The sequence below is a fragment of the Alexandromys fortis genome, unplaced genomic scaffold, assembly GCF_014885135.2.
Source record: "Alexandromys fortis isolate MF-2015 unplaced genomic scaffold, M_Fortis_MF-2015_v1.1 scaffold_99, whole genome shotgun sequence".
Lineage (NCBI taxonomy): Eukaryota > Metazoa > Chordata > Mammalia > Rodentia > Cricetidae > Alexandromys > Alexandromys fortis.
Window position 1 is genome coordinate 1,235,736 of NW_026067982.1, and position 14,845 is coordinate 1,250,580.

At 52.1% G+C, this 14,845-nt stretch overlaps 1 protein-coding gene across 3 annotated transcripts in view; it reads left to right on the forward strand.

Annotated features, from left to right (window-relative positions):
• The window catches only part of Actn1 (actinin alpha 1), a 94,237-nt gene continuing 79,392 nt past the window's right edge, over nucleotides 1–14,845 (forward strand). For all 3 annotated transcript variants that reach the window (XM_050158643.1, XM_050158644.1, XM_050158645.1), the window contains exon 1: nucleotides 1–323. In XM_050158643.1, coding sequence (XP_050014600.1) covers nucleotides 219–323 — 105 coding nt within the window. In that variant the 5' untranslated portion in view covers nucleotides 1–218. The remainder of the gene's footprint in view (nucleotides 324–14,845) is intronic.

The following is a 14,845-nucleotide window of genomic DNA, read 5'->3' on the forward strand; positions in this document are numbered from 1 at the left end:
CCCAGGAAGGCAGTTCGCGAGCTCCAGCCGCCGCCACCGTCAGCAGCAGCCTCCGCTAGCAGAGCCGCGGCGGAAGCGGGCTCAGGGGAGCGAGCCCGGCCCCGCCAGCCCAACCCAGCCCAACCCTGCCGACTCCCTCCCCACACCCGGGCAGCAGCTGCCGTCGCCTGGAGAGAAGGTGGAGGAAAAAATCCAGCCCCTAGCACGCGCGCACCATCATGGACCATTATGATTCCCAGCAGACCAACGACTACATGCAGCCCGAAGAGGACTGGGACCGGGACCTGCTTCTGGATCCGGCCTGGGAGAAGCAGCAGAGGAAGGTTAGCATTTATCCCCACCCTCCGCATCTCCGAGTCCTGATCCGCTCTGCCCGCCGCACTCCTGGGCTCCCGGCTGGAAACCAGTTCCCGGCGCTCAAGAGCGGAGGCGGGGACAACGCGGCCACTGCGAGGTGGGGTATTGGGTTACAGGCACCGGGCGGAAGAGGGGAGCACCCCTGTCCTGTAGCCCGCGAACTGCCAGCCGCAGCGCTGGGAGGTGGCGTCGCCTGCGGGCAGGTCGCCTCGGAGCGGGTGGTCCAGGCCACCCCGCTGCTGCCGAAACCTTGCCGGCGTGGGCAGGGCGTGGGGGCGGTGCTCGAGAGGCTGGGGCTGAGACTTCGGTTCCATGGCTGCTTACTCGGGATCGATTTTCCCCTTCCTTCCCTTCCTGGCGCCTCCATATGGCGTGCGGTGGCAGCGCGCTTCCTGGGCCGCCCCTGGGGCTCTCTGTACCGTAGGGGCAAGCTGCCCCGCACTCTGCGCCCCTAGCCGAGTCGGCAGACAGCAGAGCGGGTGCCGGAGGGTTTGGCTGCTTCCTCGGCATCTGCCTGGAACTGGACGTGCTGGAGTGCTGCTGGGGCCGAGAAAATCGGGGGGCGTTTGCGGGCTCCCCAGGGCCCTGTGGGGGCGGGGTCAGGACGGTGAACCGTTTTATTGCTTAACTCAGTGAGCTGGTAGCTGCAAGCCTTGCATCTGCGTCCTGCCCTACCGACTCGCTCGTTTCCTAGTGAAACGCGAGTTTGGGTAGCTTGGCTCTAGTTGAGGGGCTCCGTGGTGAGGGACGGTCTCAGGAGATATTTGGGGTCGTTCTTTGAGGATCTCTGCTTAGCCCTGCGCTGTATCCTAGACGCCGTCAGCGAGGTCCTGGATCTGCTGCCCCTTCTGGGCTGGGGATTGGCGATGGGTCCCGAGTGTAATGGCTAGTGGCAGGAAGAGGTCAGAAACCACTCTTGGGGGGTGGGTGGGAGGTATTAACCACGCCGCGGCTTCCTGCATGCGCAGCGAGCCCTTTCCCTGAGCCACGTACCCTGAACCCCACCTCCCATTCCCGTCCAGTCCCTCCCCATTTCATACTCCCCCCCCCCCTTCGTGATCTGGGTATGGGGGGGACAGGATGGCGCGTCCCTCTGGATAGTGCGGTTAGGGCTGGGCTTGAGGGAGAATGCTCATGTCCAAAAATGGTAACATTCATACCCTTTTTTAAACTTAAAAGGGGGGGGAGTTTAGAGAGCCGACTGAAGTTTTTTTTTTCCCCTTCAGCTAAAGGCATCCTGTATTAGCTCACTCAGGAATCCTAAGCCCTGAAACGGTGCCCCTTTACTCACTTCATCAGACAAGCAGAGGTAATTTAAAACACACCACAATGGGCTTCCTTAAGCAGGCGACCTGGGGCCCTGCCCCTGTCTCCGACAGCAACCGCGACTTAAGAGAGTCCCTTAGCTTTGAACTGACTTCTTTGTAATGTATTGGTTGCTTAAAGACACCGCCCTCTTCCTGTCAGCCCCCTCCCCCTCTTCGGGAGCTGAAGGTTGAGGGTCTTTCCCCTATTTTCTGGGACTGTTGCTGGAGGAGAAAACTGGATGAGCAATTTGGAGACTCCCAGAGAGGACAGGGAATCTCCCTCCTCTGTTTCTCTTTCAAAAAAAGGAAACAAAAACCAAAACAAGACAAAAAAAAAAAATCCAAAAACTTTCTCAAGATGGTCAGGAAGGGTGGAATCAGAGTGATGGAAATCTTGGGCTCTTCCATGGAGAATAGAAGTCCCTCCTAGGAGTTCAACTTTGTACTGGAAGAGACAGGAGTGATGGAGCTCTTGAAGAGCCAGGCCCAGCAAGGGTGTGAGACTCAGTTTCCGGCATCCAGGCGCTGAGTCTTGGGCTTACATGTTCACTCAGTATTAAAGAATGAATGGCTGAGTGAACATGTTCATTGAGGTTGGGGAGAAAATGGTAGCTTCCCGGAACTCCTGCCTGGTGGAAACAGACCACCTAAGTAATGTGGTCGTCTCTGGGCAGGTGTCACATAGGCTGATGCTGGCTAATGTGTGCCAGCGTCGTACCGCTATATCTCGTAGGTCCCAGCAGCTCTGTGAGCTGGACACACGAGAAGATGAGCAAACCAGGGTCAGAGAGAAGTAGCTTGGGCTGGGAGCTGGTGTCTGGTGGACTGGGAGGAAGGATGGGAAGAACCCAGAGAGAGGGTTTTGGTGTCTGGGAATCCACACCGACTTGGGTTGATAATAGGAGCCTGGCTGTAGGCCCTCTGCTTTTGACTTGGGAAACCTGGTCCCTGGTTGTGGCCCCAGGCCATTCATTCCCAGGGTTGTCTTTTGTGAACTTCAGTTTCCTCTGCTGCAGAAGTTTGGCTCTGCCTAGTTCTCAGAGGAGTCATTGGGATTTACAGAGGGACTTTTTTTTTTTTTTACAGAGGGACTTCTTAAGGCGAAGCAGCACCTAGTAGGTTTTGCTCTTCTTCCTCCTGCCTGGGAATGGGGAGGATGTGATATGGGACCACTGAGGTGGTATGTGCAGTTGGAGTCATTGGCTTCTTAGCTCTCTGAGCGGTGTATGTGTGGGTGTGCCTATGTGGTGCTTAGAGGCGGATGTCTGGCGTCTTTCTGAGTCACTCTTCACTTTATTTATTGAGATTGGGTCTCTCTGTGTATGCCCTCCCCTGGCTGGCCTTAACTCTGCCATGTAGAACAGGCTGGCCTCTAACTCACAGAGATACCACATGTTTTTGTCTCCACACCTGGCCAACTCTCTACCTCATTTTTTTTTAAAATTTATTTATTTATTATATATACAATATTCTGTCTGTGTGTGTGTCTGCAGGCCAGAAGAGGGCACCAAACCTCATTACAGATGGTTGTGAGCCACTATGTGGTTGCTGGGAATTGAACTCATGACCTTTGGAAGAGCAGGTAATGCTCTTAACCACTGAGCCATCTCTCCAGCCCTCTAATTTTTGAAAACAGCATTTCTCTCCCTGAACCTGGAACTCCTAACTCAGCTAGTCTGGATGGCCAGCTGACTCCAGTGGTGTCTGCTCCTGCTACCCCTGCGGTTACAGGCGTGGGCCACCATACTCAACTTTGTATGTGGGTGCTAGAGATTGACTTTAGGTACTTAATGCCTGTGCAGAAAGCCCTTTAGTGACTGAGCCATCTCCCTGGCTTTGTGTGAGCACAGACTGTGAGCCAGGCTGAGTTCTAGGCATTGGAAGTGGGACACTGAGTAAGATAGAACCTGATGCGTTTCTACCCTACCGAGCCTCCCCCTCCTTCCAGCTCTTACTCGCTCCTATGAAATGATGAGTGGTGGGAACTGCTTCCTTGGTGGAGGTGGATGCAGGTAGAAGCCCGAGCAGGCAGGAGGCATGACTCAAGGAACCGAAGGGGGTGGGGTGGCTATGGTTCTCCCCTCTTCAAAGAATGCTTTGGGGCAGAGTTCTTGGTTGGTCCCCATACCTCCAAATGCAAAATGTGACTATGGCCCAGAAACTAGAGATGCAGCTCTGATGGCCTTCCTGACTTCCAGGAGGAGGCCTGAAGTCTTCTTTCTTTGCCGAGACAGTTCTTTTCATGATGACTACAGGCCTCTCTGTGTTCCCTCCCAGAGATCTTGCCACGCCCGTGAGTGTTTGTGCACAGGTGTCAAACAGGCTAAAGAGAATCTTGACTTAGGGTTAGGTTCTGGACCTGTCGTCTCTCACTGTGACCTTGGGCCAGCTCCTTCTAGCTTTGGGCTCCATATTTTAACTTGTGAGGAGGTGGTCCTGTGTTGATTTAGGAGCGGTGGGGCTGCGTTCCTGGCACCCAGCCGCCCGCACGGCTAGCTTATGCCCGAAATAATTACACGGAAACTGTATTCTTTTAAACATTGCCTGGCCCATTAGTTCCAGCCTCTTAATAGCTAGCTCTTACAGATTGACCTAACCCATTTCTAATATTCTGTGTAGCCCACCAGGTGGCTTACCAGGGAGGATCTTAACCTGCGTCTGTCTGGAGTGGGAGAATCATGGCGACTCCTCGACTCAGCTTTTTTTTCCCAGCATTCTGTTCTGTTTACTCCACCCACCTATGGGTTGGCCTATCAAGGGGCTTAGGCAGTTTCTTTATTAATAAGAAATCACTCCCACATCAGTCCTGCTCCTCAACTATATTCTCTTCTCGTTTCTGAAGCCGTGGAGGTTCTGGAGGGAACCCACAAGTGTCAGCCCTAGGGCTTTTCCCAGTGAGACATCGCATCAACACTTGTTGAGTGAGTGAGTAGCTGTTGAAACCCAGCAGCCTTGGCAGGCGGATGCGAATAGCTATGGAGAAGACCCAGATCCCAGTTCTGCGCCCGTGGTAGACATAGGCCACCTCAGTCACAGTTTTCTGGGCGGCTGGGCCATCTCATGGGAGCCTACCCAGGATTTCCAAAGGGGGAGTAAGAACTTGAAGGGGTGGGTTTACTTGGGAAGGACTAAACACCCCAAATCAGGGTGGTACCTGGTGGAAGTGGAATTAGAAAGAGCAAGGAATTGGCTGTTCCACCCTCAGAGCCGTCTTTGTCTGTCTTCTTGACTGCCGTACCCCTGACAGGTCTGTGGGGGTCAGTCATCCAGGTTGTCCAGTTCTTTGCTGCATTCCTGGTGCTGAGCAGGGACAGGATTTGGAGGAGGAGGGTGCTGCTTGAGGACATGGATGGTCTGTTTCTAGGTAAAGACCCAATCCTGGGCCTGCATCCTGGCTCCAGCTTCTGGAGATAAATGTGCACTTAGTGTGGTGGGGTGTGTCTGTGTGTGTCAAAATGTTGGCTCTTTCATTGGCTAACTGTGCCATCTTGGAGCTACTTAGTGAATTCTAGGCTGGCCTGTTCTACATGGTGAGACCCTGTCTCAAAGTCTCCCCCTCCCCAATTAAAAACTAATCAGGAAAAAAAAGTACTTAAAATTTGTGTCACTGTGTTATAGTGCAAGAACGACACACAGAGAATGAGCGTCCCTTAAAAGAGCCATTTAGCCCAGGAATTTGCCCTGCCCTTACACCTTCCTGCACCTTCCCCATGCTCACTTGGTGTAGCTGGGAACAGGTGCCCCATTGGTTAAGCAATGGATCAAACCTGAAGGAGAAGTAGGGAGGGAAGAGTTGGGCCACCAGGCCCCAGATGCCAGCTGGCCCTAGACCAGACAGGTGTGAGGAGGCCTGGCTTGTGGCCCAAAAAACCAGATTGTTGAACAATGGGACACTGGATGTGGGCTTGTAGGAAGAAGAGGCCGTAGACGCGCAAAGGGCACGTGGTCAGTGTCTTCTGGAGGAATCTTCCTTGAGGCCGGCTTCCGGAGGTGCTCCAAGGTGGCTGGGCTGCTACCTTTCCCACCAGCTCTTAAAAGGCCTGGTGCTGAGGCCACAGACTGGAAATTGGGCTTGAGGGCATGTGGTATTTTCTGTGGGTCTAGAGTTGGGGTGGGATAGCCCCAGCCTGCTCTGTGACCTGGTCACAGATGTGTGGCTCCTAGAAAAGAGTCCAGTCCTCGATGCATGGATTGCTGAGATGACTCCAGGAACCAGGTGCAGAGTGTTGAGTGAATACCCTGGGTGACCTGCCTGCTGGGTCCTGACAACTAGGAGACCAGAAAGATCTGCAGTCATACTAAGTCGTGTCAGTAACAGCTGATGGAATGAGCGGCTGACAGGCTTTGTGGCCAGGGTAGGGAGGGAGTCTGCACACAGCCCGGGGTGGAGAAGGTGTTGTGTGTGTGTGTGTGTGTGTGTGTGTGAAGAGAGGTTTCTGCTGGGAAACCAAGTGACTTTTGTGCCGCAGCATTCAGAAGGGTGAGGTGAGGGGCCTGCCTGGGAGGGGCAGAGCAAGCCACCCGAATCAGGTGCTGGGACACCCTCTCGTTCTTCCTCATTTGGACTTGGCCTCACCCACCTTCTCTCTTTCTTTCCTCCTCTTTTTTTTTTGTCTTTTTCTTTGGGGATCAGGGTCTTTTGTAACTCAGGCTGGCCTTGAATTTTCCGTGTGGCAGAGAATGACCTGCTTCTGTGTTCTGAGTGCTGGGAGCATAGATGTGTAACAGCTTAGGCTGTGGGGCTAGGAATTGAACTCAAAAAGCGTTTCATGCGTGGCGGACAAGCGTTGCCCCAACTTGGCTACACACCCAGCCCCTGGTCCTTCACTGGCCGAGAGTGACTAAGCAGGTCACACTGGTCAGGCTTTTCAGGCTCACACCTCTCCAGGTACAGTTGGGGTCATCCCAGCCAGTCAGCCTCAGAGATGCACAGTCTGACACGCAGCCAGGGATCACTTGCTCTACTGGCCCTGCCTTTTCTCCTCTTGATATGGCCAGTGGCCCCACATCTCTGTAGGAGTGGTCCTGTGAGCTGGGCCTGTTTACTCACAAGAATACTGGCGGGTCCAGGTGTGGGGTGCATGCCTTTATTCGTAGCACTTAGGAGACAGAGGCTGGGAACATCTGACAGCCTGGTCTATGTGCTGAATTCCTGGTCATCCAGGGCTGCATAGTGAGACCCTGTCAGAATAAAATCTTGGCAGGTCCTGCAGTCTTTCTGCTAGAGGTGGTTTGAACAGTTTTAGTCTGCGGCTCCTCAGAGAATTCACAGCCAAGAGGCCATAGGCAGAGGAAGTCTTGTAGCCCCGTATGCTGGTACTGTTCATATGGGTCAGTGCAGTCCTACTTAACCCATCAGTTCAGGTTTCTGCACCCTCGAACCCGGCCCTGACCCAGGCAAGGAGCCTTGAGAGGACAGGGACAGAGAAGACCCGGGAGAAGAGGGCTGAGAGCCTCCTGGAGGCCCACTTTCCTGCCCCACCCACTGCACAACCAAGATCTGCCATCTGGAGGTTAAGGGGGCAGAGTTCCTCAGGCCTTGTCTTGTGCCCTTCCACTGTGCCCTGGGGAGTCTTTCACAGGACTTCCGTGGGGGAGCACTAGGAGTCCAGTCTACAGTAGCTATCCTGAGGACCTGTGTGCGGATGTGTCCCTGTGAGTTGGGCCTTACTGTTGTCACATTCATAGGTGGAGAACTGTCTGACCTTTTCAGGATCTCAAGGTCAGGGCGGCTGTGGCTTTAGGATCTGAAGCTGGTGGTTCTATCCCCCCTCTGGTATTTGCCTTGCGCAGGAACGTTAGGCAAAGATGGATGTATACAAATAAAACCCCAGGGGTTGACATGTTCTGGAATTAAGACAGTGGTGATGGATGTATGGCCTTATGAGTACACTCAGAATTACTGGGTTGTGCACTGCAAAATTGGTGACACTGATGTTATGAGAATTAGGTCTCAATTTTGAAAAAAGCCAAGCCAAGACTAATGAAAAGAAGAAGCTGACAGTTGCCTGTCATCCCACCTCTCAAATGTGCATACTGTCACGGGAGTTCAGATGACACCTGCCATCCTCATAGCTTATCCTTACTTGTGCAAACCCCCCCTCCCCATTTCTCCTTGCTCGCCGCCTGCTCCTGGGCTGGGATTTGGAGCCATGAACCATGGTAGGAGAGCTGAAGAGTCGTCAGGAAGAGAAGCATTTCTGTAGAGTGTGATTGGCCCATTCTTGGACACTGTCTTGAGAATATGACATATAAGAACCTGAGAATAGGGCTGGGGAAGAAAGGTGGCTTTCCGTATCTTCCCAAGTCCCTGACGTGTGAGAGTCCTAGGGGTGTTCAGACATAAACCCTGTTGGACTATAGTCACTGCTTGCCTTCTGCCGTCCCCAGGGACAGCAGGCAAGGGCAGCTTTCCTAGGGTCAGAGGCAGGTATGGGCTGGAGAGGCAGCTGCACTTCCCTGTGAAGTTGCCTAGCAATAGTGGGTAGGTGACTTAGCCCACTACAGAGGTAGGAGGAGAATAAAAGGCAGTGAGGATGGGAACTGGGCGTAGATGCGTTTCCAGGGATGCTGTTCCCCTGGAAACTGCCTTCTTGGTCCTTGGCTACCATGGGCCTCTAGTGGAGCTGTGATTTGTTCTCCACGGAGGGATCAAAGTCCTCTCCAGGCTTGTGTCCCAAAAGGTCCAAGGTGGAGGACAGAGAGGAATTCTTGCATGCCAGATTGTAAGTCAGACGTGTCCCATCAGTGGCCTTGGTTAGTACTCCCTGCAGCAGGGAGTGGAGATGTGGGATGGTCATTCTTCCTAGAATGGCCTGAACTTAGACAGGGTGACCTGCTCCCAGGCATACAGAGAAAGGGCTGGACATGAAGACCCAGGTGTTCATTTTGGTTTGAAACATTTCAGAAGCCCAAGGTACTAAGGGGGAAGTGTAAACTCTGTCCACTTCTTGGGGAGGGAAGAGAAGATTCTTGAAGGCAAACTGGCCAGGAGAACTGTTTGTTTTACATCACTCAACCAACAAGTATTTAGGTTCTCCAAGGAACTAAAAAGACCAACGATTCACGATGATTAAAGGTTCAATGACTTAGATGACCCCGGTCTTTGAGGAAGGCACTGTTGTTGTACCTGTATTTACAGGGAAACGGAGACCCAGAGAACTAACCTGCCCGGGAGCTGACCAGTATACTGTTATGAGCAAGGTTAGGCAGATTAGCTTCAGAATTCTGATTTTACCGTAAGTACAGACACACCCCTGGCTGTGAAGGGCTTGTGTTTTAACTGAGACTTGAGACTTAAATGCGAGTGAGTAATAACTCAGGGTGCTGTGTAATCGAGTGCTTATTTTATGATTCATAGTTTTTCACATACGTGTGTATAAATCATGATGTGATTTCTAACCGTCAGTGGTGATGAGCAAACTTGTGAGGGCCAAGCTCCATTTTAGGGTAGAGAAAGTGAGCCTCAGAAAAGCCAGGTGATTTTGCCTAGGTCTTGGCCACCACTTGAACATTTAGGGTGAATTTTGACCAAAGTCCTTGGACTGAGGGAGTCTGGCTGACACCGGCACTTCTGAAGTTACTTTTCTTAGTTGGGAAGGTCGTGGAGGTGCCAGTGGCCACCTTTTGTGCCCCCAAACTGCTCTTAGACTTGATTTCAGCTTTTGGGGAGTGGCTTCCCCTGCTTGGGGGTTCAGTAGTCCCTTCCTTTCTGCTTCCTGTTCTCACCAGCCCTGCCCTTTTTTTGTGTCCCCGGGGGAGCAGGAAGGCTGTGTTCCAAGCGTCAGGGCTCATTAGCTTTACTCTCATGGTAGGAGTCATACTTTATGCCTTGAGAGTGATGCGCAGAAAGGTGTAGGGGCTTAGGCTGGCTGTCGGCGTGACAGGACAGGAAGTGTCTAGGCCAGGTTGAGAAAAGTAGCACCTGCCGGCGGACAGTGACACTTATTGAGCCCCAGCATTGACTATCCTAGGGCCTCCAAGGATATTCTGGGTGGAAAGGCAGTCAGACAGTGCCTCTTATGTTACCTTGCTTCTCCTGCTTGGTGGTTGGAACCTGTGGGGCCGTCTGGAGTAGGGTTGCAGGTCACAGGATTGTGTTGCCAGGCCAGGGCTTGTAAGGCCTGAAGATCTATTTATTTTAGTTGTTTGAGACAATTTTTGCTCCGTAGCTCAGGCTGACCTGGAACTCATTGTATACCCCAAATCCGCTGTAGGAGAAATGTCACGGGGAGGAACCCAGAGGTGAGTGGCCTCCCTCGGGCAGATCTCTTGATGTAGCTTTGTCTTTCCATGTCGGACAGGAGATAGTCTGTCACGTGTGTGGAGGGGCTGTGAGGACCAGGTCCCGTCTCGTGTCCCACAGAGAGGCTGGACAGCTCATGGTTTGGGGGTGGAGAGAACCTTTGTGTTTTTCTGGCTGCCAGCAGCCCCTCTGTTGTTTTTGGCCATAGTCTTGGCTTTGAAGGAGGAGTGGTTCCCTTCAAACACCACAGACATCCTCCAGATGACAAATAATGGCACCTTCCAGTCGAGTTCCCGATATTTCCGAAGGGCCTTTCTTTCCAGGAACCCAAAGTGCTTTTCCAGACTCAGCTCTGGGAGCTGGGATGAGGAGGCGGCGGCACATGAATGTGTTTTCCTGGAGGCGGGAACTAGGCCCCGAACCCTGTTTCCTGCCCTTTGGGTTGCTGTGGCCAGGACTAGAGGTGTATTTGTGCACACGAGGCCTGAGCTCACTCCCCAACCCCCTTCATTCCCCCCCTTTAATTGTTTTATTCTTTGGTTCTGGGAATGGAGTCTAAGACCTTGTGCGAACTCGACCCGAGTGACACCCACTTCTCTCCTCTTCTTTTAAAATTTAAGTTAAGCAGCGTGGAGCTGGTGAGATGGCTCAGCCAGTTAACGGACTTACTCGCTATCCTGACAGCGCGCGTTCAGTCCCTGGAACTCACACGGTGGAAGAGAGGAGCCAGTTCCTGAAAGTTGTTCTGTGACCTCCATGTGTGTGCACAGGTGCACATAATAAGCTAAGGTGTGACGGAATGCAGTTTCAGGAAGTTAAGCAACAGTGAATTTTTAAAATATTTATATATTTATTATGTATACAGTATTCTGTCTACATGTATGCCTGCAGGCCGGAAGAGGGCACCAGACCTCATTACAGATGGTTGTGAGCCACCATGTGGTTGCTGGGAATTGAACTCAGGACCTTTGGAAGGGCAGGCAATGCTCTTAACCACTGAGCCATCTCTCCAGCCCCTGCAACAGTGAATTTATAGCCTGATTAGTATAATATGTATGCAACTTTATCTTATATATGTTTGTATGTGTATATTGACACATAAAGATATGTGTCTATTTATTTTATTATTGTTGTTATTATTATTGGATTTTTGAGACAGGGTTTCTCTGTGTAGCCTTGGTTGTGCTGTGCTCGCCTGCCTCTGTTTTCTGAGTGCTGGGATTAAAGATGTGCACCATTACTCCTGGCCTTATATGTTTATTTTTAAAATTAAAAATTGCTACTTTGGTGTTTGCATCTGGGCCTGTTTGGCACCACCCTAAACAGGCTGCTTGGCACGAGCAGCAAGGTCAGTCTGGTACGCAGGGTTGTAGACTGGGCTCTCTGCATAGAAGAAGCTCCTGGTTGAAGAGCAGCTCTGACTTAACGTCTACATATTAGTTCAGTGACTGTGACCGGGGCTGCCTAGTCCCTCTGAAGCACACGAGACACCCATAGTCCTGGGGGTTGGCCCCAGGACTATGGTCAAATGCTCAGTGTTTCACTGCGAGGCTTTTGTTTAGACTTCCACCTGTGGTGAGATGGCTGACAGGAGGTGAAGGGCGTCTGGGGTTTCTGGGGAGATCCGAAAGGCTCAGGTGAGTGGAGCACGTATTTCTAGAGTTTCTGTTCTTGAAGCAGGTTCACAAAGAGCTTGCTGACTTTAGAGTTCTGTTTTAAGGAAATGGCACAATTGAGTTGAGGCCCCAGCATTCTTCTCTGGATTCTCATTGGCTCCCTTGTTGGCATGGACCTGTATCCTGAGTTCAGTGTTTTTCTTTTGAGAAGAGTCTTCCTACCGTACAGTGGAGTTTGTTCCTCCTGTGTCATGTTTCTGAGCTCTGGAGTAATCAGCTTCCACCACCCACCACACCCAGAGACTTACTATTTCCCTTACTGGGGATTGACTCCCTGGCTCTCTACCTGCTGCTGGGCTACATCCCTGGCTGCATTTTTTACAGTACTTTTTAAATGCATTTTATGTACATGAGTGCTTTGTCCTCATGCACACCAGAAAAGGGCATCAGATCACATTACAGATGGCTGTGAGCCACCACATGGGTGCTGGGAATTGAACTCAAGACCTCCTGAAGAGCAGCCTGTGCTCTTAACCACTGTGCCATCTCTCCAGCCCCATATTACAGCTCTTGATAAACTACAAACTTAAAAATGAATTCATAGTTTATGCCTCACCCCAGTGACTTGCAGTCTTTGGAAGCTAATTGTTTGTATTCTGGGAGGCAGGCTCTCCTGTTGAAGCGAATTGTAGGTGAATGCAAGAGTTCTGGAAGATAGCACAGGTGAAAAGTCATGATCAGCCCCTCTTGGTGAGTCCCATTTCCAGGCCTGAGGACAGCTAGCAGGGTGACAGGCATGTCACCCCTGTCCCTGCCTGGTTTCTTTGCTCCCCCTTTTTCTCTCCTGTCAGCCACTTAGCTGTTGCCTTGCCCAGTTGACACTTGGGCTCCAGGATGGGCTGGCGAGAAACCTGGAAGAAACAGATGTGTTGGCAGGCTGTTGGCAGCCTTGCTATTCTGTCTCAGAGAGTCACTGTGAAACCCTTGGCTTTGAGGACGTTTGGAGGATCAGTGACCTGATGTGCCTTGGACAGTAGAAGGCACCTATCGCAAGTGTGAGTCCTCAGAAGCCTTCGTGCCAGGTGGTGCCCAGTCTCCTGAAGACAAGGCGCACAAAAGCTTGTGTGTAGTATCGCTTCCCTAACTCACTGACTGCCTCTCGGTGGTCACCGTCTTGCAGAAAACCCTTGGGTGTCATGGTCTGAGTCACCAATGCCACTCCAGCTTTGAGGTTGGTTTCTGGGTTCAGGACAGAGGTCTGGTTTGCTCCCCAGATTCAGCTGGACCTGGGAGCCATCCTCATCATTGGACTGGTCAGAGCCTTGGATGAGCTCAGACCCTGCGATGCCTCCAGTCACCGCTGCAGCTGGGAGGTCATCAACAGCACCCTACCACCTCCCAGCTCCCTTGGGGATAGTCCAGCTGTGTTTGTCTCCTGAGGAACTAACCACGCCGGCTCCTCCCCCAGTACCCTGCTCTTTCTCCCTGGAGGCTGAAATGATTGCATTTGGCTGGGATCCCTGCTTCAGAAAATCTTAGGGAGTTTCTGATCCTCTTGTGTGAACCTGAGGGCCCCGCAGGAAGTCAGTGTAAGGTCTTGGTTTTTCTTCTCCTCCCCTGGCCAGTGTAATGTGTGTTTTCCCCGAGGGGTAGAGCTTAGCCTGCTGTCTTTAGCAACCTTACCATGGAGCCTCCAGCTGGCCAGGACATGGTGTCCACTAAGGTCTTGATTCTCTTGCCACCTTCTCCCTGTTGGGGCTTTGGAGAGTAGCGTTTGGGACCCCATCTCTTTTGAACTATTAGCTCCGAGAGCTGCTTGGCAGAGTCCTGTCCCATTCCCTGAGCACAGGAGTGCCAATGCCTCCAGATGCCCTGGGATTTTAGTTGGTGCTGTGTGTGACTTTTGTTGTGCTGGAGCAGTCATATCTGCTCATAACCCAGGAGCCTACGTCCCTGAATGGTGGTCAGGACTCAGTGCTGGAGGCTGGTTCTCGGGGCCTTGACTGGATCACCACATGGTCCAGTCATCTGGATCTCAGTCATCTCCAAGGCCTGGGCAGTGCCAGGGTTCTGTTTCTGCCTTCTGTTTTTTCTGTTTGTTTGTTTGTTGTTGAGACAGGGTCTCACTGTGTAACTCTGTCTGCCTAGAACTCTCCATGTGATCAGGCAGACCTCAAATTCAGAGAGATCCACCCGCCTCTTGCCTCTGCCTCTCAAGGGCTGGAATTAAAGGTGTATGCCGTTGCGTTGTTTTTTTGTTTTGTTTTTAGGTTTGCTTTTATTCATGTGTCTGTGTGAGTACATGTACAGTTGTAGCAGAAGAGGGCATCAGATCCTCTGGGACTGAGTTTCAGGTGGTTCTGAGCCGCCTGCCATTGGTGCTGAGAACTGAACTGAGGTCTGAAGAGAAGAAAGCACTCCCAACCAGGGAGCCATCTCCCAGCCCCGAGGGTTCCTCCTGAAGGGACACTCAGCAGACTCAAATACTTCTTCGTTTGACCTTGGAGTCGGCCTCGGGACTTCTCAGCCTGTCTCTGCTGCTAACCATTTTGCAATCTTACCTGCACAACTTTCTGTATCAGATTTCAGGTGTTTCTCCCCACCTGGAGTCCCTTGAATGTCTTTCCCTTCTAGGCAGATCCAGCGGTCAGTGCTCCTGGACACTATGCCTGGCCTTCTTTGACTGTGCAAATGCCTGGCTAGGGTGTGGCCTTGAGTGGGAAGCCGGTTGCCCCAGGATTTCAAAGTGAGGCCTTATTTGGAGTTAGCAATGGTCCTTAGCTTTGTCCCTTAGCCTGGGTGCTCCAGGCAGGCATGGTCTAGGAAGGATGGGGACTATCTCTGCCCTTTGCTAGGGAGGCTATCATAATACGCCCCCCCCCCTCGCTGCATGTTACCTTGACTGTCATTGCCTGTGTGAGGGCAGCTACCTGCCCTGTGGGCTCAGTGGGTCTGAGAACCTGGCCAGACTCTAGAATAAGGCTTTTTGTGTGAATCTAAGACCTGTGTGTGTCATTACTGGTTCGCTCTCCTCACCTTTCTTTCCCCTGCAGCAGTTTGAGGAAAGCAAATTGGAGAAGGCAAAGTCAGGGGTTCTTGAAAGTTCTGTGGATGAAGAAACTGAAGTCCATAGTGGTAGTCTGATTTGGCCAGGGGCACTCGGCCACGATTTCATCCCTTGGCTTTGTTAAGGACTTAGAGTACATGGGAACCATCTTCTCCTATCCCTGCAAGTGGGCTCAGGAACCTGAGAGTGGTCACACCCAGCTCCGACACAGTGTACTCTTGAGGCAGATAAAACTACCGGGCATCTGGCCATT